The sequence below is a fragment of the Ranitomeya variabilis genome, chromosome 2 (assembly GCF_051348905.1).
Source record: "Ranitomeya variabilis isolate aRanVar5 chromosome 2, aRanVar5.hap1, whole genome shotgun sequence".
Lineage (NCBI taxonomy): Eukaryota > Metazoa > Chordata > Amphibia > Anura > Dendrobatidae > Ranitomeya > Ranitomeya variabilis.
In genome coordinates, this window is record NC_135233.1 from 407,703,124 (window position 1) to 407,728,393 (window position 25,270).

General features: G+C 47.8%; 1 protein-coding gene across 2 annotated transcripts in view; it reads right to left on the reverse strand.

The window, feature by feature from the left end:
* DIAPH2 (diaphanous related formin 2) overlaps nucleotides 1-25,270 on the reverse strand; it is a 1,729,654-nt gene that overhangs the window by 247,120 nt on the left and 1,457,264 nt on the right. For both annotated transcript variants that reach the window (XM_077286525.1, XM_077286526.1), the window contains exon 27: nucleotides 7,919-8,014. In XM_077286525.1, coding sequence (XP_077142640.1) covers nucleotides 7,919-8,014 — 96 coding nt within the window. The remainder of the gene's footprint in view (nucleotides 1-7,918; nucleotides 8,015-25,270) is intronic.

A 25,270-nucleotide genomic window follows, 5' to 3' on the forward strand; every position in this document is an offset into this window, starting at 1 on the left:
GCCGGGACTCGGACCAATCACAGCAAGCCGTGACGTAATTTCGTCACGGCTTGCTGTGATTGGTCCGCGTCCCGGCAACATGGCCGCCCTGACCAATCACAAGCCGGGACCTCACGTAACCAAGTAAAAGCGCGAATTTTAAACAAACAACGCTGCCGGTTCCCTCGCTGAGGTCCCGGCTGCGTCGGACAGGTGAGTATAGCGATATTTTTTATTTTAATTCTTTCTTTTACACATTAATATGGTTCCCAGGGCCTGAAGGAGAGTTTCCTCTCCTTCAGACCCTGGGAACCATCAGGAATACCGTCCGATACTTGAGTCCCATTGACTTGTATTGGTATCGGGTATCGGTATCGGATTGGATCCGATACTTTGCCGGTATCGGCCGATACTTTCCGATACCGATACTTTCAAGTATCGGACGGTATCGCTCAACACTAGTGTCGAGTTGCATGTGACAGGTTAGTGTAGCAAGTTGTGTGCAGCAAGTTTTGCGCATGGCGAGTTTTGCGCGTGGCGAGTTTTATGTGGTGCCTTTTGAGTATGTGCAAGTTTTGTGTGAGGCAACTTTTGCATGTGTTGCAACTTTTGTGCATGTGGCATTTTTTCCGCGTGTGCAAGTTTTGCATGTGGCGAGTTTTCCATGAGGTGAGTTTTGCACGTGTGGCGAGTTTTGCATGTGGAGAGTTTTGCGCGTGGCGAGTTTTGAGCGGCGACTTTTGTGTTTCGACTTAGATGTGGCGAGGTTGGTGTGTGTGGTGAAATGTGCGCTGAGGGTGGTATATGTGTTCAAGCACGTGGTAGTGTGTGGCGCATTTTGTGTGTGTGTTCATATCCCCGTGGTGGTGTGGTGATTATCCCATGTCGGGGCCCCACCTTAGCAACTGTACAGTATATACTCTTTGGCGCCATCGCTCTCATTCTTTAAGTCACCCTTGTTCACATCTGGCAGCTGTTAATTTTCCTCCAACACTTTTCCTTTCACTTTTTCACCATTATGTAGATAGGGGCAAAATTGTTTGATGAATTGGAAAGCGCGGGGTTAAAATGTCACCTCACAACATAGCCTATGACGCTCTCGGGGTCCAGACGTGTGACTGTGCAAAATTTTGTGGCTGTAGCTGCGACGGTTCAGATGCCAATCCCGGACATACACACACATACATACATACATACACACATACACACATTCAGCTTTATATATTAGATTACATATAATTCACACGTTTACCTCTATATACAAGTTAGTGTGGCCATTTACCCCTATTATCCACTATAAAGGAGGGAGGGTGGGACAAAAGCTTTCAGGTGTCCGCCGGAGAAAAGAGGAAGTTATTGGCCTGGACACCTGGATTTAACCCCTGTAGGTGTGGCCGTAGGCCCTTTAAGAACTATTCTCCGGTAGGCCGGCCGGGGCATCCAATTAGTGCATCACCAAGGGGAGTGTTGTGAGGGGGGTGGGAACTGGGCACTGACTGTATTTTATTGTTGTTTGTTATATGGGCTCCACAGTCAGAGGCGCGCGCCTTATGCAGTACCGCGCCTGCCAATCAATCTCATCTGTATCAAGGTCTCACTCCCATTGTACTCCCGGCCCTAGGCCCATTGTGTGGTTGGGGATAGTAGACCCAAGGGAGCCGTCACCACCTGGATCTCACATCCCATGTGATGAAATATACTTTGTTCTGTGAGCTAAAGGAAAATATTTAAAGGGGAAGGAGAAAAAGACACAGGGGTTGAATCAGGCAGTTGGAGGGACTTCGAAGCGAGAGGATCCAAGCTGGGATTGATGGTCTATGGAGTTTTTGAGATCGGTTGCCGGCTGGGCTGAATCCCTCTGCTACATTTGAGGGATCTATCATCTAGATTTAACAAATGTTCTTAAAGATCATTGATCCTGGATATATGGATGTCGGTTGTGATATTTTTTGTTTGGAGGAGCCCGACTGTGACTACAGACTAAATTGGCGAGATACAAAATCTTTGGGCCAAGCAAAAGTTGGGAGACAATGGGTATCACCTGATATCTGGGCTATTCGGCGGGAGGGTGAGACTCTGTATTTTGCACCAATTATTGCATAAATTATTGCCACGCTGTTTTACCCTCACACTGTTTGTCTAAGTAGTGTTCCTCCCACGAGGGGAGAGAGAGCGCGTGTTCAGTCGTATGAGCTCCGGTCCATGCAGTCCTTCTAAAGACAGCAGGGCCAGCGGACGAGAGCACCCACTGACCCTGTATCTCTACACAAGGTGAGTCAAGTCTTGACTATGGGATGCTCCAGCAGCATGCCCCAATAACCCCAATATCTCGAATGAGACAGATGAACTTCCAAACATGTAAAGGCCAACAATGACCCTGGCTCCTGACATTGAGTGACTCGGTATTGTCACATGATCAATGAGTTATTTCAGATGAGAAGGATCTGGTCAACCTCGAGGCCGAAGACTGGCACTAATGTGGAGCGTGAGCCAAAGTCCTGCCCAATGCAGCATGCCCTCCTGGAGGCCATGATCATGATGATTTCATACAGAACACGCATCGCCCTCGGATTGATGTTATATAAATGCTAATTGTGATGAAAAATGAGGTCAAGAAAATGGATCTGTCGTCTTAACGCTCCGTTTATCAGGACATTCGAGCTCTGAGCATTGTCCAGACCTGCAGAGGGTGAAACCCCGGTGGCTTCAAACTCTACATGTCGTCCATCGCCAGCATAATTAGGTCACAAAGCAATTAAGTTCACTCTGCGCCCCTCACATGGAGCCCCCCAATGTAGGAACCAGGGAAATCAAGGCCTACAAGCGTCTGGAATATTCCCCGGCAGTCACTGCCATGTCACGGATATTTACACCAGAAGCTTCTCCCGCAGAAAGATTTATCAGAATTTGACAAATTGGGTAAAAACTTATAGTAAAAGTGAACAATTAAGAAGAAAAAGGTCGTCGATAATGTAATAGTTTTGCTCCTTTTTTTTGCTCGTGATTTAGATATGAATTTTCAGCTTTCGCTGTGATCAGCTCTTTAGTTAGCGGCTTCAACACTTTACGAGACTTTTAAGTGGCTGATTTTTACTTTCTCAGACAATTTCTGCAAAACTGAGTATCTGGCGCTAATTAGGGCGCGAGGGCGGCGAAATATCTAGCTGGTTTGTAACAGAGAAAAGTAAAGGCCAGAACTTCAGTGTATGTTACTAAATATTTCATCTTTGTTTAGGAAGTGAACGTGATGGAGGAAATGGCGGAGATGCATCCAACCGAAAAAAGCCCCTCTGTGTCCCTGGACACCTGTAACATCACGAGGACCCTTCTTTATCCTCCTCTTTAGGATCTAGCTAGATATATTACAGTATCCAGCATTGCCTGACGGGGGCGCCACCGAGGACCGGGCGCTACCAAGTTACACTGATGAAGCAGATCCTTCTACCGCCATATATCCATCCGAGCGCCATACCTAATGTCTGTACTACATGAACACACACGTCAGCGCTGCACCCCCTCCATTCTCAGTATCGGGAGTGGACCCTTACTGATTATAGACTGGTGGCATATTCAGGCAATACCCTTTAAATAATGGGAACATACTTTAATTGGACAGGTGTTACATTGTTACTGCTGCTTTGTATTAGTAACATACAGAAATGCAGAGTCTGGCTCTGTGCCGGCTTCGAACGGGTAGTTTGTGCTTGTACATGGTGCGCACCCCTCGTCCTAGGATTCAGGGGTGTAATATGTGAAGAACCAGCCAAAGTGGACAGTGGCCCCCGCTCTGCTGTGACAGTGGCTCCCCGACACCCGCTCTGCTGTGACAGTGGCCCCCGCTCTGCTGTGACAGTGGCCCCCGCTCCGCTGTGACAGTGGCCCCCACTATGCTATGACAGTGGCCCCCGCTCTCCTGTGACAGTGGCCCCTGCTCTGGGGTGACAGTGGCCCCCGCTCTGCTGTGACAGTGGCCCCCTCGCGCCCGCTCTGCTGTGACAGTGGCCCTGCTCTGCTGTGACAGTGGCCCCCTCGCGCCCGCTGTACTGTGACAGTGGCCCCCGCTCTGCTGTGACAGTGGCACCCCTGCTCTGCTGTGACAGTGGCCCCCGCTCTGCTATGACAGTAGCCCCTGCTTTACTGTGACAGTGGCCCCTGGCTCTGCTGTGACAGTGGCTCCCGCTGTACTGTGACAGTGGCCCCCTGCTCTGCTATGACAGTGGCCCCCGCTGTACTGTGACAGTGGCCCCTGCTCTGCTGTGACACTGGCCCCCCCGCTCTGCTATGACAGTGGCCCCTGCTGTACTGTGACAGTGGCCCCCCGCTCTGCTATGACAGTGGCCCCTGCTGTACTGTGACAGTGGCCGCCCACTCCTGCTCTGCTTTGACAGTGGCCCCTGCTCTGCTGTGACAGTGGCCCCCCGCTCTGCTGTGACAGTGGCCCCCCGCTCTGCTGTGACAGTGGCCTCCGCTCTGCTGTGACAGTGGCCCCCAGCTCTGCTGTGACAGTGGCCCCCGCTCTGCTGTTTGCCATGTGACCCCCAGTCTTTGTGAACATGAAGATCTTTACAGTTTTGATTACTTCCATCCGTCAGACCTAGGTGTGTGAGCGGCGGTGGCAGGAAGGAGCAACTTCTCACCGCCATCTCGTATTCTCTAGGAAACAGTCGTCTCCTCGGGGAAGAAATGCTTCTGATGTGAAATAAATATTTTCTCTGCTGATAATTCAGCTTCCAGATTATTGGTTTGTGTCCTGGTGCCGCGATTCGCAGCAGAAGTGATGACTGCGCCGATTCCCGGCCCAGGACCTGGACTGTAACGATCGCTTGTTACTAGCCGCACACGCCTGATGTCTGAGGACCTCACAGGGTTTAATGGACGTGTCAGGATCTCACATTCGGGGACAGAATATTCCGAACTCACCTTTCATTTCACGGACATATACGCTGATCAGGTTTGGTCACATTGCCCAATAATTGGCTAATGATCACTCGTCGTAAATCCAACACTCGATCATGAAGTTTCAGTAACCATTGTGTATTGTATCATGTGTCCTTCATGGTGTGCATGCGCTATTTACACTGTGCACATGTGCTATTTACACTGTGCACATGCGCTATTTACACTGTGCACATGTGCTATTTACACTGTGCACATGTGCTATTTACACTGTGCACATGTGCTATTTACACTGTGCACATGCGCTATTTACACTGTGCACATGTGCTATTTACACTGTGCACATGCGCTATTTACACTGTGCACATGTGCTATTTACACTGTGCACATGTGCTATTTACACTGTGCACATGTGCTATTTACACTGTGCACATGCGCTATTTACACAATGCTCATGCGCTATTTACACTGTGCATATGCGCTATTTACACTGCACATGCACTATTTACACTGTGCACATGTGCTATTTACACTGCGCACATGCACTATTTACACTGCACATGCGCTATTTAGGCTACTTTCACACTAGCGTCGTGCACTGCACGTCACAATGCGTCGTGGCCCCGACGCAAACTGTGAAAGCGCCGCACATCGGTGGTAGCGGATGCAGTTTTACAACACATCTGCTGCCCCCATTGTGCGGGGAGGCGGGGGCGGAGTTCCGGACGCGCATGCGTGGTCGGAAAAGACGGTCACGACGCACAAACAAAGTACATGTAACTTTTTTTTGTGTCGACGGTCCAACGCAACCGTCGCACGATGATTGCGACATGTGGCAATGCGTCGCACTGCGTCGCTAATGCAAGTCAATGGAGAAAAAACGCATCCTGCAAGCAATTTTGCAGGATGCGTTTTTTTCTACAAAACGACGCATAGCGACGTGCAGTGCACGACGCTAGTGTGAAAGTAGCCTTACACTCTGCACATGCGCATCTTACACTGTGCACATGTGCTATTTACACTGGACATGCGCTATTTACACTGTGCACATGCGCTATTTACACTGCACATGCACTTTTTACACTGCACATGCGCTATTTACACTGTGCACATGCGCTATTTACACTGTGCACATGAGCTATTTACACTGTGCACAATCACTATTTACACTGTGCACATGCGCTATTTACACTGTACATGAGCTAGTTAAGCTGTGCACATGCGATATTTACAGTGCGCACATGCGCTATTTACACTGTGCACATGCGCTTTTTACACTGCACATGCACTATTTACACTGTGCATATGCGCTATTTACACTGTACATGAGCTAGTTACACTGCACATGAGCTAGTTACGCTGTGCACATGCACTATTTACACTGCACGTAAGCTAGTTACAATGCACATGACCTAGTTACACTGCACATGAGCTAGTTACGCTGTGCACATACGATATTTACACTGCACACATGCGCTATCACCACCATGCACACACTATTTACGTGTATAAATATAACCGTACATAGACGTCATAGTACATAAATATAACCGTACATAGATGTAACTGTGTATAAATATAACTGTATACAGACATCACAATACATAAATATAGCCATGGAGCAGGAGCAGCCATTCAGTACTAAACATGTCACACACACCCTGCTTATTTTCGCACTGGTCTGCATGATGCAGAGTTTTGCACCTTTCCTAACAAGCTCAGTGGGTGCACCGTCAGTCACTGGGACCACCCACGTGCTCCCACCTGAGCAGACGGCCACACAGCATGGACAATGCCGGTGTCAGACTGAGGGGACAATGCCAGTGTCACACCGAGGGGACAATGCTGGAGTTACACCAAGGGGAAAATGCCGGTGTCAGACCGAGGGGAAAATGCCGGTGTCAGACCGAGGGGAAAATGCCGGTGTCAGACCGAGGGGACAATGCCGGTGTCAGACCGAGGGGACAACGCCGCTGTCAGACCGAGGGGACAACGCCACTGTAAAGACCGAGGGGACAACACCGGTGTCAGACCGAGGGGACAACGCCGGTGTCAGACTGAGGGGACAACGCCGGTGTCACACTGAGGGGATAATGCCGGTGTCAGACCGAGGGGACAATGCCGGTGTCAGACCGAGGGGACAATGCCGGTGTCACACTGATGGGACAATGCCGGTGTCAGACCGAGGGGAAAATGCCGGTGTCAGACCGAGGGGACAATGCCGGTGTCAGACCGAGGGGACAACGCCACTGTAAAGACCGAGGGGACAACACCGGTGTCAGACCGAGGGGACAACGCCGGTGTCAGACTGAGGGGACAACGCCGGTGTCACACTGAGGGGATAATGCCGGTGTCAGACCGAGGGGACAATGCCGGTGTCAGACCGAGGGGACAATGCCGGTGTCACACTGATGGGACAATGCCGGTGTCAGACCGAGGGGAAAATGCCGGTGTCAGACCGAGGGGACAACGCCGGTGTCAGACCGAGGGGACAACGCCGGTGTCAGACCGAGGGGAAAACGCCGGTGTCAGACCGAGGGGAAAACGCCGGTGTCACACTGAGGGGACAATGCCGCTGTCAGACCGAGGGGACAATGCCGTTGTCACACCGAGGGGACAATGCCGGTGTCAGACCGAGGGGACAATGCCGGTGCCAGACCGAGGGGACAATGCCGGTGTCAGACCGAGGGGACAACGCCGGTGCCAGACCGAGGGGACAATGCCGGTGTCACACTGAGGGGACAATGCCGGTGTCACACCGAGGGGACAATGCTGCTGTCAGACCGAGGGGACAATGCCGGTGTTACACTGATGGGACATTGCCGGTGTCTGACCGAGGGGACAATGCCGGTGCCAGACCGAGGGGACAATGCCGGTGTCACACTGAGGGGACAATGCCGGTGTCACACCGAGGGGACAATGCTGCTGTCAGACCGAGGGGACAATGCCGGTGTTACACTGATGGGACAATGCCGGTGTCTGACCGAGGGGACAATGCCGGTGTCACACTGAGGGGACAGTGCTTGTATTGGACCTCACTTACCATTGGCTTTGGGAGTTCGTTTTCTGCGGTCTCTGAACGCAGCGCCTGACTGTAAGGCCTCGAGCAGACTATCCATAACTCCTGTCTCGTCGCCCTCTGTGAAGGGGAAAAGACAAAGTGAAATTAATCTCAACGCAATTAAACTTGGACAATAAAAGTCAGTAAATAGTCACATTTTCATAAAAGCCTGGAATTAAAGCCATACATCAGCGGTAACTTTCTGAGCGCTGTCAGTCTGCCTTCGACCACACACCGCGCTTATTTATGAGACGCCATTAAACAAAACTCACTTTTCATCCCGCTGATTTCCCAATATAACGGCCTCGTCTACCGTAATATTAACGATGTGTTGGGGGTTCATAGAAACAAAACTAATAAGTTGTGGCTGATTCTCTCTCTAAGTGGCCCCTGAAGAAGCCCCCGACCTAGAAACCACGGCCTAAATTATCAAAATCATTCTTGATCTATCATAGGATGAGCTCCTCGCCAGTTAACGTTAAGGACATGTCGGGGGCTGGGCAGGAGCGCTGCTCTGGGGGATTATTCCACTTTACTTTATCTCTGTACCCAGAACTCTCCCAATGGTGAATTCCCTTGGGGTCAAAATGCTGCGGATTCTTGTAGCAGAAAAAAGGCAAGAAATCCGCAGTGACAGAACCTGAGCATTGCAAAATCCGTAAAGACACAAGCAGTAGAATAGTCCAGGAGATCCACAGCTCTGGTCCATAAACGCAGCCGATTTCTGCCGTCACGTGGGGATGGCTGTCAGGCGAGTGACGTTTACAGCAGGGAATCCACAAAAATTGCACAACTGTCTGTGGGAAATGACCCGAGGGAAGATTTACTGACAATGGATTTATCATTACTTGGCTGCTGGGAGACATGAAAAGTTATGTTGATATTTTCTAAATATCTTATTAATAACACATCCCCTCCTCTTCCTCTCCTGCAAGCGCCATTTCCACATTCCCTCTGACAGAAGTGAAGCTCACCCCCCACCCTGTGACAAATGGCATAAAGGGGGCTGTCCGTCCAGCTCGGGTTGTGAGCTAAGCCCTCTTCGCTCTGCTCTACTAGCTATGATGGAGAAGGGGGCTGGCTTAGGTAATAGACTTGAAGTTCATTTTTCCCATTCATTGTGACACAGGCGGCGCACATCCCACACCCTGTCTGTGCTAAAGGCTATGAAGGGGTCCAGCTCAGTTCATTAGATCAGACACCCCTCTTCTCTCAGTGATAATGTGGCTGATGCAGCCAATGAACTGAGGCTAATATGGCACATGGGTATCATAGAGAAGCTTAGAACTGCCGATGTAAGTCACCGAGGAGCGCTGCTCTGTAGCAGACGTCCATGTGTCCTGTACGACCACAATTTAACACTACATTTCCCTCGCAGAGGTCACTGCACAACAATATGTGATAGAATGGCACTGTCAGAAAGCCTGAACCTCCTGGTGGCTGCTGGGACCAGATGCAAGGTCACACCTCAGATAAAGATAATAGTGATGGGCGAACCAGAACAGTAGAGTTTGAGGTCAGTACCAAACACCTACCTCGAACACGGACTTCTCCAGAAAGTCGGTGTTACGATATGGGTTCGACCCCCCCGAACATCGGGTGTTTCCCACACTGTCATCTGTGTGACAGCGTGAACAACACCGGCGGCTCTGATCGGCAGTAAGATCATTACCGCTGAGCAGAGAACTGCAGTTCATTTGACAGCCAACAGCTGTGACCAGCGGTAAAAAGTTCACCTTGGCTGATGGTTGGATTGATGTGAGTACTACTTCCATCAGCCTATGCCTGCTTTTGCTATTTACAGAAAACACAGGCGCTGCTGATGAGAGTATTCACAACCCTGCATTATAAATAAGTAAAAAAAATGACGTTGGATCTTCAACCCATCAGCTTTATCATGGCTGGTTATCAAGAACCTCAGTGGCCTGCAGTAACCTTGATGACATCACCACTAGTCACTGATGCTGTGCTCGCAACAGCTCATTCTTCCATGGTTTTCAGCCTGGACGGTCACATCTTGGCACTGTCTAGGTTGAAAACCAATTATCACAGACATGGATTATGGTGTGGTACAGTATGTCAAGTGAAAGGTGAGAGATATGGTTGTTTTTTATTTTTGTTGTTTTTAAAGGGGAGAAGGATGGAATGGGCGTTAGGTAAGAATTTTTGCTGTTTATTATTTTCTATTTTTTACAGGGGACGAGGGCTTCAATGGAATGAGGGTAAGGTGAGTATAACTGTGTTTGGTTTTAAATACATTTGTAAACCCGTGTATGTTTTTATATTAAATAAAGGACTTTATTCTGGGTGTGTGTTGATATACAATCTGACTATGGGGTTAGTAATGGATAGGAGTCATAAACACCTTTCCATTACTAAGCTGTGGGCTTGATGTCCCTGGACAAAACAAAGGTGACATCAACCCCACAGATATGAACCAAACTGGCCACCATTACAGGGCAAGTGGGAAGAGCCGGGCAAAGCTCCAGAATTCTAAAAGATGCACAGCTGCTATTTTTAGGCAGGGGGGGGGGGGGCAATATTAATAGCTCCTTACCAGCCTCAGAATATCAGCCCCCAGCTGTCTGCTTTAGCTTGGCTATTGTCAAAAATGGGGGGACCCCAAACTATTTTTCAAAGCTATTTAGCTAAATAATTAAAAACACGGTGTGGGGATCTCCTCCTATCACATACTTACTTTCACTGTTCGTTTTGCACTTCACTATCCATCCTTCCCCTGACTTTGGCTGGTGCGCATGTGCACTGTATTCCGGGGTGTGTCGCGGATGATGGTGCCACTCACCGGCGGTGGGCGGCGCTCCGGAAACTCTCCCCGCCCACACCTTAGTGTGTGTGTGTAGGAGGTCCTGGGCGGCTCCCCCCGCTGCGGCACCCTCGTCCGCCGCATCAAACCGGTACGATCGGTGTCACATGTGCTGATTATCTGCCGCTGTATCCCTGCCTTTATTAGGCTTATGACTTTTTGGTTATTTCTTATTTGGGCTCTGTGTATCAGGGTCAGGTGATGAATATACTATGCACATGACCAGTTAGAACTACAAATACCGGCATCCTCTGCATGCACTTCCTCCTTTCCTTTTGCGGTCACATAACCTTTGGTCTTCAATATTATTGGTCGATTGGGGTTTAAAAGGGACATGCTATTGATGTGATGCCACTCTCCCTGACGAAGGCACGCTGCCGAAACGCGCGTAGGGGAAGTGGCACTACTATCTGGGAATTGGTAAGGCATCTCTGTCATTACTATGTAGTATCTTTCAACCTTTATTGGCAGCACTTGGCGGTCTTGATATTACTTGTCTCTACAACTGTGACCCTTCTGATATATGGATGCAGTTATGGTGGCTTATTGTTAGGGGCCATTTATTATCTCAGACTGCTCTTTCTGATATATGGGTTTGTTACCCAATATAACATTGTTATTATATGCCAGTTACTTGTCATTATATTTTTTGCCCCCTACCCAAGGTGGTGCCACTAAGATCTAGTTTGACTCCTTCCAGACACCAGTGGCTTTTTTTAATCATTTTGTGTATTGTCTTTTTTCTTTGTAATAAATTTTCAATTTTTTGTTCTATATATACTTCTTATTGTGTATATGTTCTAATGGTAAATGACGTTGAACTACTAAATTGGTCCAATATTTTGAATGCTCCCATTTTGTTAATTTTCATTTGAAATAGATTATTGACTATCTTACTTTGTGTTCAGTAAGGATACTTCCTTTGCTATTTCAGAATTCTAAAAGATGTACAGCTGCTAATTTTAGGCTGGGGTGGGGGTGGGGGCAATATTAATAGCCCCTTACCAGCCTCACAATATCAGCCCCCAGCTGTCTGCTTTAGCTTGGCTTTTGTCAAAAATGGGGGGACCATATTTAAAAAAACGGTGTGGGGACCCCTCTATTCTTAATAACCAGCCTTACTAAAGCTGACAGCTGAGGATTGCAGCCAGTAGCTGTCAGTTTTGCCTGGCTGGTTATCAAAAATAGAAAGACCCCACGTTATTTTTTTGCTAAATGAATTTATTTGTAGCACAGGCAGTGGCTGGTGAATACTCTTATCAGCGGCGCCTGCTCTTGCTGTTATTAACAGCAGCAGGTGTACGCTGATGGAAGTAGTATTCTCTCATCATCCGAAGCCTCTGTTACCAGAGGTAAACTTTTTAAATCTGGTCTCAGCTACTTGCTCACCCCATCATCTGACAGTGTGGTAACCACAGCTCTCTTATCACAGGTAACAATCTTACTGCCAATCAGAGGCAGATGAAAGCATGGCAAACGATCGATGTTCAGGTTCTCCATTCATCTGAATGGAGTCCGGGCTCGGGATCAGGTACTATTCTGGTACCAGAACAGAACTTTTTTGTAAATGTTTGGCTGTACCCAAACATCCAAGGGTTTGCCCATCACTGATAATAAACAATAAACCAATCAAAAGGGTGAAATCAGAAAAGACATTGTAACCAGCTGATTTTCATTCCCTCTTTATGAGCCATTTTCAGCAGTGATAAAACTTGTTATTTTTACCCCAGATGACTGATAACAGATGTGAGATGTGGAGCGGATCAGCCCCACCACAATCAGCCCCACCACAATCAGCCCCATCACAATCAGCCCCACCACAATCAGCCGCACCACAATCAGCCCCATCACAATCAGCTCCACCACAATCACCTCCACCACAATAAGCTCCACCACAATCAGCCAAACCACAATCAGCCCCACCACAATGAGCCCTACCACAATCAGCCCCATCACAATCAGCCCCACCACAGTCTGCCCCACCACAATCAGTTCCACCACAATCAGCCCCACCACAATCAGCTCCACGACAGTCAGCTCCACCACAATCAGCCCTCCACAATCAGCCCCACCACAATCAGCCCCACCACAATCAGCCCCACCACAATCAGCCCCACCACAATCAGCTCCACCGTCAGCCCCATCACAGTCAGCCACATCACAGTCAGCCCCACCACAGTCAGCCACACCACAATCAGACCCACCACAATCAGCTCCACTCTGTTTCTGCATAGAACCAAACACAATTCCAGTGCAAATATGAGGCAAAGTTCTCCAGTCCCGGCCGCACACCCCATCGTGAGGAATTGCAATGGCCAGATGGGATACTGAAGAATAAAGCTCAGTGAGAAGTAAAATCTGTCTTTGTACAATTGCTATAACTAGAATGATTACATCGGACATCTTGACGAATGGCCACAGCTCTCCTTCCAGAATTAGTCTACAGTGCATCACCGGGTCAATCCATAAAGGTAATGGAAAGTTACAGGCAAACAGGGGAGCGCATGCTGAGTACGGAGACAGACATCACAAACAGCCAGCATCCAAAGACGCGAGCACACGACCCTTGTCCATAACTACTATAATATATACAGCACATACTTGTATACAGGGGCAGTATTATAGTAGTTATATTCTTGTACATAGGAGCAGTATTATAGTAGTTATATTCTTGTACATGGGGGCAGTATTATAGTAGTTATATTCTTGTGTATAGGAGGAGTATTATAATAGTTATATTCTTGTCCATAGGGAACAGTATTATAGGAGTTATATTCTTGTACATAGGGGCAGTATTATAGTAGTTATATTCTTGTACATAGGGGCAGTATTATAGTAGTTATATTCTTGAACATAGGGGCAGTATTATAGTAGTTATATCCTTGTACATAGGGGCAGTATTATAGTAGTTATATTCTTGTACATAGGGGAAGTATTATAGTAGTTATATTCTTGTACATAGGGGCAGTATTATAGTAGTTATATCCTTGTACATAGGAGCAGTATTATAGTAGTTATATCCTTGTACATAGGAGCAGTATTATAGTAGTTATATTCTTGTACATAGGGGGCAGTATTATAGTAGTTATATTCTTGTACATAGGGGCAATATTATAGTAGTTATATTCTTGTACATAGGAGCAGTATTATAGTAGTTATATTCTTGTACATAGGAGCAGTATTATAGTAGTTATATTCTTGTACATAGGAGCAGTATTATAGTAGTTATATTCTTGTACATAGGGGCAGTATTATAGTAGTTATATTCCTGTACATAGGAGCAGTATTATAGTAGTTATATTCCAGTACATGGGAGCAGTATTATAGTAGTTATATTCTTGTACATAGGTGCAGTATTATAGTAGTTATATTCTTGTACATAGGAGCAGTATTATAGTAGTTATATTCTTGTATATAGGGGAAGTATTATAGTAGTTATATTCTTGTACATAGGAGCAGTATTATAGTAGTTATATTCTTGTACACAGGAGCAGTATTATAGAAGTTATATTCTTGTATATAGGGGAAGTATTATAGTAGTTATATTCTTGTACATAGGGGCAGTATTATAGGAGTTATATTCTTGTACATAGGAGCAGTATTATAGTAGTTATATTCTTGTACATAGGGGCAGTATTATAGTAGTTATATTCTTGTATGCATGTGGCAATGTAGATCACATAAGTGTCGGTACCTAATTTCTATGTAGCACATCATTGCAAACTGATTTTAAACATTGACAAGTAAATTTAGGAATCAGAACTGTTTTCTACGTCTTTCCCACCAGTACCTTCTCCTGGTCCTTCATGAGTGGGCATTTATACGGTATTTTGGAACAGTCTTTTATTCTTGTTGACCTGTGTGGCTTCTATTTATCATTATTATATGTCGGTCGTGAGTGGAATTTCTTGTTACTTGTTTAGGCTAAATGTTTTGGAAACACTGATCTCCTAAACGATGTGTCCTTGTAGAGCAGCGGTTGAATTTTTCATGAAATCTTACACGAGTTTTATAACTCGCGGAAAGTAGAATGGCAGAAGAGAAATAATTTGACACAACGTGTGACTCACTTTGAAATGTTTCTAGGGCACAAATCCGTTGTATGAATCGGTGTGAAGGTGATACATATTGTATAGCAGCATATAGTCTGCGTTGTGAGGAGTAACATATACGCCATGAATACATTTGTTGCTGAATTTCAGCTTATCAAAAATGAATATGTCTCCCATGGTTCCTGTCTGACAATTACATCCCACCCCAGCTGTCAGCAGCAGGAGATCAGATCATGTCAGAAGATGTCTCTCTCTTGTAATTTAAGCATTTTCCAGGGGAGAGCCGGTTTGGTACAGAATTCCCTGCAGCTCCGGATGCTGGCATGGAAAGTTGTGCGAGGAATCCAGCAATTTCTGCTCCTCCAGGTCACAGCTTTGTTGAAATGAACATTAAGACTCCTGTAAAGCAGCTGAAAGAGGAAACAACTCTCCTGCCGTCCTGATTCTTGGGTATGCGGCCAGACGTGGCAGCCCGGCCTAAATGAACAACAAGTAGCAAAAGATGATAAAAAAAATAAACACTGAGAGATTTCCAGATTTCCAGATTTTATTGCACATTATTTTCATGGGATCAATACACAACAAGTGTAAATGAGAAACCTAAAAATCTGAGATCTCCGACGAGTTATACGGATCGACGCCACAGATAACATTGTAACGTATCACTGAGGCTCCAGGGTGAAAAATACTCTACACATCTGTGCAATGGAAGCAGGAGCAGTGAACAATTTTAGGAATCTGCAGGACTCTGACAGGGGCCAAAGTATGATGTCTGTATGGTGCGGTCAGGGCATCTGCAAATCATACTGCTGTGTGGGTGTTCAAGGTATACAGCAGGAATTGTGGGTGTTTCTGGTATATGGCGGGTCGTATGGGGTGTTCACAACGGGTATTGTGGGTGTTTCTGGTATATAGCGGGTCTTATGGGGTGTTTCTCGTATATAGCGGGTCTTGTGGGATGTTCACGGCGGGTATTGTGGGTGTTTCTGGTATATAGCGGGTCTTATAGGGTGTTTCTGGTATATAGCGGGTCTTGTGGGATGTTCACAGCACACAGCGGGTATTGTGGGTGTTTCTGGTATATAGCGGGTCTTGTGGGATGTTCACAGTACACAGCGGGTATTGTGGGTGTTTCTGGTATATAGCGGGTCTTGTGGGATGTTCACAGTACACAGCGGGTATTGTGGGTGTTTCTGGTATATAGCGGGTCTTGTGGGATGTTCACAGTACACAGCGGGTATTGTGGGTGTTTCTGGTATATAGCGGGTCTTGTGGGATGTTCACAGCACACAGCGGGTATTGTGGGTGTTTCTGGTATATAGCGGGTCTTGTGGGATGTTCACAGTACACAGCGGGTATTGTGGGTGTTTCTGGTATTTGCCAGATCTTGTGGGGTGTCAGGACTTGAACCCAGCAGCTCTTGTGCACCAGGCGGCAGCTCTTCCCTTTGAGCTATTCAGCTTGCTGGACAGTTCCGTGCTAGCCCACATACTAGTACCTGTGTTGTTTCTGATTGGCTGCACCCTGAGTTCCTGATTGAACACCCTACTTAAACCTGGCATTGCACTTCCTTCCTTGTGAGATTATTGAGCTCCCAGCCTTTAGTCTAGCTTTCTTTTTACATGCTGCTTCATCCAATATCATACTCCTGCTCCGTGTACCGACCCCTGACTAATCCTGACTAGGCTACCTGCCGGTGCTGCCCCTAGTGGTTGCAAAACCATTACTCCAACCCAGGTCAGCCCATAACATGGGCATGGAAACTATGCTGGGAGCAGTAGTGTCTGCCTCCTCAGCGTGGACTGGCATGGAAACTATGCTAGGAGAAGTAGTGTCTGCCTCCTCAGCGTGGACTGGTATGGAAACTATGCTGGGAGCGGTAGTGTCTGCCTCCTCAGCGTGGACTGGCATGGAAACTATGCTGGAAGCAGTAGTGTCTGCCTCCCCAGCATGGACTGGCATGGAAACTATGCTAGGAGAAGTAGTGTCTGCCTCCTCAGTGTGGACTGGCATGGGAACTATGCTGGGAGAAGTAGTGTCTGCCTCCTCAGGCAGCTTGAACTGCTCAGAATTGGAAGTTACCTCAGGAAGTCTGTGTGAGCCCTGAGTTGGAGGCTCCTCCCAGCCGTTTCTATGGCAGCTTGTTGTGAGAGGAATTACATATTTTTCATACAAACATTGGCCAGTAGATGGCAGTACAGCACATTGATGAGTTGTCGGTATACAATGCAATGTATTCCATCTCCTAACTCACAGCGCCCAAACTAATCCTGACACACTGCAACAAATCTACTGCCACACCACAACTGTCTCATTCAGCAACAGTAGAACAGGTACCAGGATACCACAGACTCACAGTCCTGTATAAATAGGCAGGTCACTGCTGGGAACATGGTGCACTGTAAAGCTTTTGACATCAGTAACAATGTTGTGCACACGTGTGATAAGAGCGGCTAGACATAGAACTCCACAGCAACCCTCAAATAGTGGCCTAATATCCCCAGCCCCGGGTGCCCCTCAGACTCTTCTTCTAGATGTAGATTGTGGTTGATGGACAGATTTGTATCTAGTTGGATAAAACACTCAATCAATCATTTGCTCTTAGGTTGTAGAATTTTGGGGCACATGGCTGAGGAGCAATCACCGTCATGGGGGCAGCTGAGGATGAATATGTTTCATAGAATGATAGAATGTTAGAGTTGGAAGGGACCTCCTGGGTCATCGTGTTCAACCCCCACTGCTCAATGCAGGACTCACTAAATCATCTCAGACTGATGTCTGTCCAGCCTCTGTGTGAAGACTTCCATTAAAGGAAGACTCACCACCTCTCGTGGCCATGTGTTCCACTCATTGATCACCCTCACTGTCAAAACCTTTTTTCTAATATCTAATCTGTATCTTCTTCCTTTCAGTTTCATTCCATTGCTTCTCGTGTTTCCATGTGCAAATTGGAATAATGATGATCCCTCTACACTGTGACAGCCCTTCAGATATTTGTAGATGGTTATTCAGGCTCCTCTTAGCCTTTTTTTTGCAGATAAACATTCCCAGATCTTGAAACCGTTCCTCATAGGACATACTTTGCAGTCTGCTCACCATCCTGATAGCTCTTCTCTGAATTTCCTCCAGGTTAAACATGCCCTGTATGATTTTATTGGTTGCACTGTCTTGTCTCTTGCCAGCCCCGAGTGTTTGTACCTTGATCATACAAGTAAAGCCATCAGTTACCCTCCCTGACATTCTTCTTCTTCATCAGGTACCACACCCACACCCCGTACGTGGGCACTGGTTTTGGTCCACACCCCATACGTGGGCACCGGTTTTGGTCCACACCCCATGTGTGGGCACCGGTTTTGGTCCACACCCCACACCTGGGCATTGGTTTTGGTCCACACCCCACACCTGGCCACCAGTTTTGGTCTACACCCCGTATGTAGGCACCGGTTTTGTTCCACACCCCGTATCTGGGCACCAGTTTTGGTCTACACCCCACACCTGGGCACCAGTTTTGGTCCACACTCCACACCTGAGCACCGGTTTTGGTCTACACCCCACACCTGGGCACCGGTTTTGGTCCACACCCCACACCTGAGCACCGGTTTTGGTCTACACCCCATACCTGGGCACTGGTTTTGGTCCACACCCCACACCTGGGCACTGGTTTTGGTTCACACCCCGTATGTGGGCACCAGTTTTGGTCCACACCCCACACATGGGCATCGGTTTTGGTCCACACCCCACACCTGGGCACCGGTTTTGGTCCACACCGCACAACTGAGCACCGGTTTTCGTACACACCCCACACCTTGGCACCGGTTTTGGTCCACACCCCACACCTGGGCACCGGTTTTGGTCCACACCCCACACCTGAGCACAGGTTTTGGTCCACACCCCACACCTGGGCACCGGTTTTGGTTCACACCCCGTATGTGGTCACCAGTTTTGGTCCACACCCCACATGTGGGCACCGTTTTTGGTCCACACCCCATGCGTGGGCACCGATTTTGGTCCACACCCCATATGTGAGCACCAGTTTTGGTCCACACCCCACATGTGGGCACCAGTTTTGGTCCACACCCCACACGTGGGCACCAGTTTTGGTCCTCACCCCATACGTGGGCACCAGTTTTGGTTCACACTCCAGACGTGGGCATTAGTTTTGGTCCACACCCCACAACTGGGCACCAGTTTTGGTCCACACCCCATATGTGGGCACCAGTTTTGGTCCACACCCCACACGTGGGCACCAATTTTCATCCACACCCCATACGTGGGCACCGGTTTTGGTCCACACCCCATACGTGAGCACCAGTTTTGGTTCACACTCCACACGTGGGCACCAGTTTTGGTCCACACCCCACACCTGGGCACCGGTTTTGGTCCACACTCTACATGTGGGCACCAGTTTTGGTCCACATATGACTGCTGTGCCATGTGCTCTTTGGCTGTGCTCGCACTTGCTGTTGGTGTGCCATGTCACGTTATTTGTAGTCAGCATTTTTTTAGCCACATCATTTTGACTAGTTAAAAGATATAAAAACTTCTTCTGAGATGGCAGGAATATGTGTGCAGACTATAGGCTCATGTGAACACACGCTCAGGAGCGGAGTCCGCCACTAAGGCGCTCTCGCTAGTGCGAGCTCTTCTCGGTTCAGGCAGTGGCTCTGCCTATACCACTGAGATGCCGACACCCGGATCCATGCCCACTTATATACCAGCTGTGAGGGCACCACATATTCCAGCGCTGCATTCCTGTAGATTGCCTGCGGCTGCTCTGTGGTCGCACATTGAGGCCTGAAGCAGCAGGAGACAGTTTAGTAGCGATATTTCCCTACACAGGGATCCATCAGAGCGCGCACCTGGCGTACATGGCGGCAAAGCTTCCTGAGCATTTAATTAAGACAGGAAACGAGCGTAATCACTTTATTAGTTTTGTAGGAATTCATACGCAGTAATTGATGGGGAGAATTTCAGCAGCGTTCTGAGTTCTGCATCCCAGGTGCCGAGAGAACAAAAAACATCAAATGTGAGGAGCGAAAGCTCAAAACACCGAAAACACAGCAACTCGGAGGGCACTGTATACAAAGCATTAACGACCTGTGATGAGAAAAGGTCACCGTGAAAAACCCTTAAAAATTTACTTTTATTGAAAAATATCTAAATTTGTGCCAACGAGGGTTAAAAAGAAAACACCAGTAATAGAGGGACAGAGAGTAGGGAGATGGTCTGACCTCAGACTATAAAGGTATTACCCTAGCTGCGGGGTATGCAACAATCCGCGCTACCGCTCGCCCCTCAACAGTCCCAGCAGTTGGCCTAGATGGGGACCAAAGTCTACGGCGTCCCTCATAAACAGCATTTATGGAAGAAAACACACAAGGGTAGAAGAAAAATAGGAACAATGGCACAGAGCCTGAAGCTGAAAGGGACAATGGTCATTGCAATATGGCTATGCCAATGAGAAGCAGCCGTGCCTAAGCTACACATCTGTATGCATGTAAAATGCACACACAGTGCAGGAATCGGCGCAGCATGCAGACACACCGGCTCAGCGTGGAGAGGGGAGCGCTACCCCTACTCTAGAGCCTGCTAAGCACCTTCCTACTTGCGGAGGTTGGCACCATAAATTGACGAGCGATGGCGCCACAGCTCGTGCATTGGCCGACCCTGAGCTCCTCTCATAAGCCCTACCATAAGACATATAGAAAAGTAACGCTATATCATCATGTCTACGCAGGGCCTATTACTATATGGGGAGGTGTTGGGAGACCATCATACTATATGGGGAGGTGTTGGGAGACCATCATACTATATGGGGAGGTGTTGGGGGACCATCATACTATATGGGGAGGTGTTGGGAGACCATCATACTATATGGGGAGGTGTTGGGGGACTATCATACTATATGGGGAGGTGTTGGGAGACCATCATACTATATGGGGAGGTGTTGGGAGACCATCATATTATATGGGGAGGTGTTGGGAGACCATCATACGATATGGGGAGGTGTTGGGAGACCATCATACTATATGGGGAGGTGTTGGGAGACCATCATACTATATAAGGAGGTGTTGGGAGACCATCATACTATATGGGGAGGTGTTGGGGGACCATCATACTATATGGGGAGGTGTTGGGAGACCATCATATTATATGGGCAGGTGTTGGGAGACCATCATACGATATGGGGAGGTGTTGGGAGACCATCATACTATATGGGGAGGTGTTGAGAGACCATCATACTATATAAGGAGGTGTTGGGAGACCATCATACTATATGGGGAGGTGTTGGGGGACCATCATACTATATGGGGAGGTGTTGGGGGACCATCATACTATATGGGGAGGTGTTGGGGGACCATCATACTATATGGGAGGGTGTTGGGGGACCATCATATATTTAGATTGTGAGCCCCAATGGGGACAGTGATGATAATGTGTGCAAACTGTAAAGGGCTGCAGAATATGTTAGTGCTATATAAAAATAAAGATTATTATTATTATTACTATATGGGGAGTTGTTGGGAGACCATCATACTATATGGGGAGGTGTTGGGGGACCATCATACTATATGGGGAGGTGTTGGGAGACCATCATACTATATGGGGAGGTGTTGGGAGACCATCATACTATATGGGGAGGCGTTGGGAGACCATCATACTATATGGGGGAGGTGTTGGGAGACCATCATACTATATGGGGAGGTGTTGGGGGACCATCATACTATATGGGGAGGTGTTGAGGTGTTGGGAGACCATCATACTATATGGGGAGGTGTTGGGGAACCATCATACTATATGGGGAGGTGTTGGGAGACCATCATACTATATGGGGAGGTGTTGGGAGACCATCATACTATATGGGGAGGCGTTGGGAGACCATCATACTATGTGGGGAGGCATTGGGGGACCATCATACTATATGGGGAGGTGTTGGGAGACCATCATACTATGTGGGGAGGCATTGGAAGACCATCATACTATATGAGGAGGTGTTTGGAGACCATCATACTATATGGGGAGGTGTTGGGAGACCATCATACTATATGGGGAGGTGTTGGGAGACCATCATACTATATGAGGAGGTGTTGGGAGACCATCATACTATATGGGGAGGTGTTGGGGGACCATCATCCTATATGGGAAGGTGTTGGGGGACCATCATATATTTAGATTGTGAGCCCCAACGGGGACAGTGATGATAATGTGTGCAAACTGTAAAGGGCTGCAGAATATGTTAGTGCTATATAAAAATAAAGATTATTATTATTATTTTTACTATATGGGGAGGAGTTGGGAGACCATCATACTCTATGGGGAGATGTTGGGAGACCATCATACTGTATGGGGAGGTGTTGGGGGACCATCATACTATATGGGGAGGTGTTGGGGGACCATCATACTATATGGGGAGGTGTTGGGAGACCATCATACTATATGGGGAGGTGTTGGGAGACCATCATACTATATGGGGAGGTGTTGGGAGACCATCATACTATATGGGGAGGTGTTAAGGTGTTGGGAGACCATCATACTATATGGGGAGGTGTTGGGAGACCATCATACTATATGGGGAGGTGTTGGGGGACCATCATACTATATGGGGAGGTGTTGGGAGACCATCATACTATGTGGGGAGGCATTGGAAGACCATCATACTATATGAGGAGGTGTTTGGAGACCATCATACTATATGGGGAGGTGTTGGGAGACCATCATACTATATGGGGAGGTGTTGGGAGACCATCATACTATATGGGGAGGTGTTGGGAGACCATCATACTATATAAGGAGGTGTTGGTTAGACCATCATACTATATGGGGAGGTGTTGGGGGACCATCATACTATAAAGGGGGCTATGAGGTGAAACATCATTCCATATGGGCAGAGGCGTATCTATGGGGGGCCACTGGGGCATGTTAACCTTGTACAGCCAGCAGGGGGGCACAGTCGGGCCTCCTGTTATGACCTGGTGGTTAGGAGCACCCGATGTGACCTGATGGTTAAAACAGAAAACCTGGGACAAGCTCTGAGGAAGTGGTAACTCTACTGACCGCAATCCCTAATCCTATCACACACACTAGAAATAGCCGTGGAGCGTACCTAACTCTCCCTAGATGCCTCTTCACAGCCTAAGAGCTAACTACCCCTAAAGATAGAAATAGCAGCCTACCTTGCCTCAGAGAAATTCCCCAAAGTAAAGGTAGCCCCCCACAAATATTAACTGTGAGTTAAGAGGGAAGTGACAAACACAGGAATGAAACAGATTTTAGCAAAGGAGGCCGAATCTTCTCTAGAAAGACAGAGGATAGGAAAGGGAACTATGCGGTCAGTATATAAAAACTACAAAAACCACGCAGAGTGTGCAAAAAGACCTCCACACCGACTCACGGTGTGGAGGTGCAGCTCTGCACCCCCAGAGCTTCCAGCTAGCAAGGAAATATCATAATAGCAGGCTGGACTGAAACATAGCATGTACTGAAAAATATATTCAAAAACCAATGAACAGCAAATGACTAGCAAGGACTTAGCTTCTGCTGGAGTAGTCAGATCATCTGAGAATTCCAAGAGAGATCTGAACCAGTACTGAGACATTGATAGCTGGCATGGACTAACGACCTGGGCAGAGTTAAATAGGGAAGCCAGCAGCAGCAATAAACGAGGGCAGCTGAGAAAGCCAACCTCAAAGATCAGCAGTTCCACTCAAAGCCACCAGAGGGTGTCCAAGGACAGAACTCACCAAAGTACCATTCACGACCACAGGAGGGAGCCCGAGAACGGAATTCACAACAGTACCCCCCTTGAGGAGGGGTCACCGAACCCTCACCAGAGCCCCCAGGCCGATCAGGACGAGCCAAATGAAAGGCACGAACCAAATCGACAGCATGGACATCGGAGGCAACAACCCAGGAATTATCCTCCTGACCATAGCCCTTCCATTTAACCAGGTACTGAAGCTTCCGTCTCGAAACACGAGAATCTAAAATCTTCTCCACCACATACTCCAACTCCCCCTCAACCAACACCGGAGCAGGAGGATCAACGGAAGGAACCATAGGCACCACATATCTCCGCAACAACGACCTATGGAACACATTATGGATGGCAAAAGAAGCTGGAAGGGCCAAACGAAACGACACAGGATTGATAATTTCAGAAATCTTATGAGGACCAATGAAACGAGGCTTGAACTTAGGAGAAGAAACCTTCATCGGAACATAACGAGAAGACAACCAAACCAAATCCCCAACACGAAGTCGGGGACCAACACAGCGACGGCGGTTAGCAAAACGTTGCGCCTTCTCCTGAGACAACGTCAAATTGTCCACCACGTGAGTCCAAATTTGTTGCAACCTGTCCACCACAGAATCCACACCAGGACAGTCAGAAGGCTCAACCTGCCCTGAAGAAAAACGAGGATGAAAACCAGAATTACAAAAAAAAGGCAAAACCAAAGTAGCAGAACTAGCCCGATTATTAAGGGCGAACTCGGCCAATGGCAAGAAGGTCACCCAATCATCCTGATCAGCAGAAACAAAGCATCTCAGATAGGTTTCCAAGGTCTGATTGGTTCGTTCGGTTTGGCCATTTGTCTGAGGATGGAACGCTGAAGAAAAAGACAAATCAATGCCCATCTTAGCACAAAAGGACCGCCAAAACCTAGAAACAAATTGGGAACCTCTGTCCGACACAATGTTCTCCGGAATGCCATGCAAACGAACCACATGCTGAAAAAATAATGGAACCAAATCAGAGGAGGAAGGCAATTTAGGCAAGGGTACCAAATGGACCATCTTAGAAAACCGATCACAAACCACCCAGATGACAGACATCCTTTGAGAGACAGGAAGATCAGAAATAAAATCCATGGAAATATGTGTCCAGGGCCTCTTCGGGACAGGCAAAGGCAAAAGCAACCCACTGGCACGAGAACAGCAAGGTTTGGCCCGAGCACAAGTCCCACAGGACTGCACAAAAGAACGCACATCCCGTGACAAGGAAGGCCACCAAAAGGACCTGGCAACCAAATCTCTGGTACCAAAAATCCCAGGATGACCAGCCAACACTGAACAATGAACCTCAGAAATAACCCTACTAGTCCATCTATCAGGGACAAACAGTTTATCCACTGGGCAGCGATCAGGTCTATCAGCCTGAAACTCCTGCAGCACCCGCCGCAAATCAGGGGAGATGGCAGACAGAATCACCCCCTCTTTAAGAATACCAGCCGGCTCAGGGACTCCCGGAGAATCAGGCAAAAAACTCCTAGAAAGGGCATCAGCCTTCACATTCTTAGATCCCAGAAGGTATGAGACCACAAAATCGAAACAGGAGAAAAACAGTGACCATCGAGCCTGTCTAGGGTTCAACCGCTTGGCGGACTCGAGGTAAGTCAGATTCTTGTGATCAGTCAGGACCACCACGCGATGTTTGGCTCCCTCAAGCCAATGTCGCCA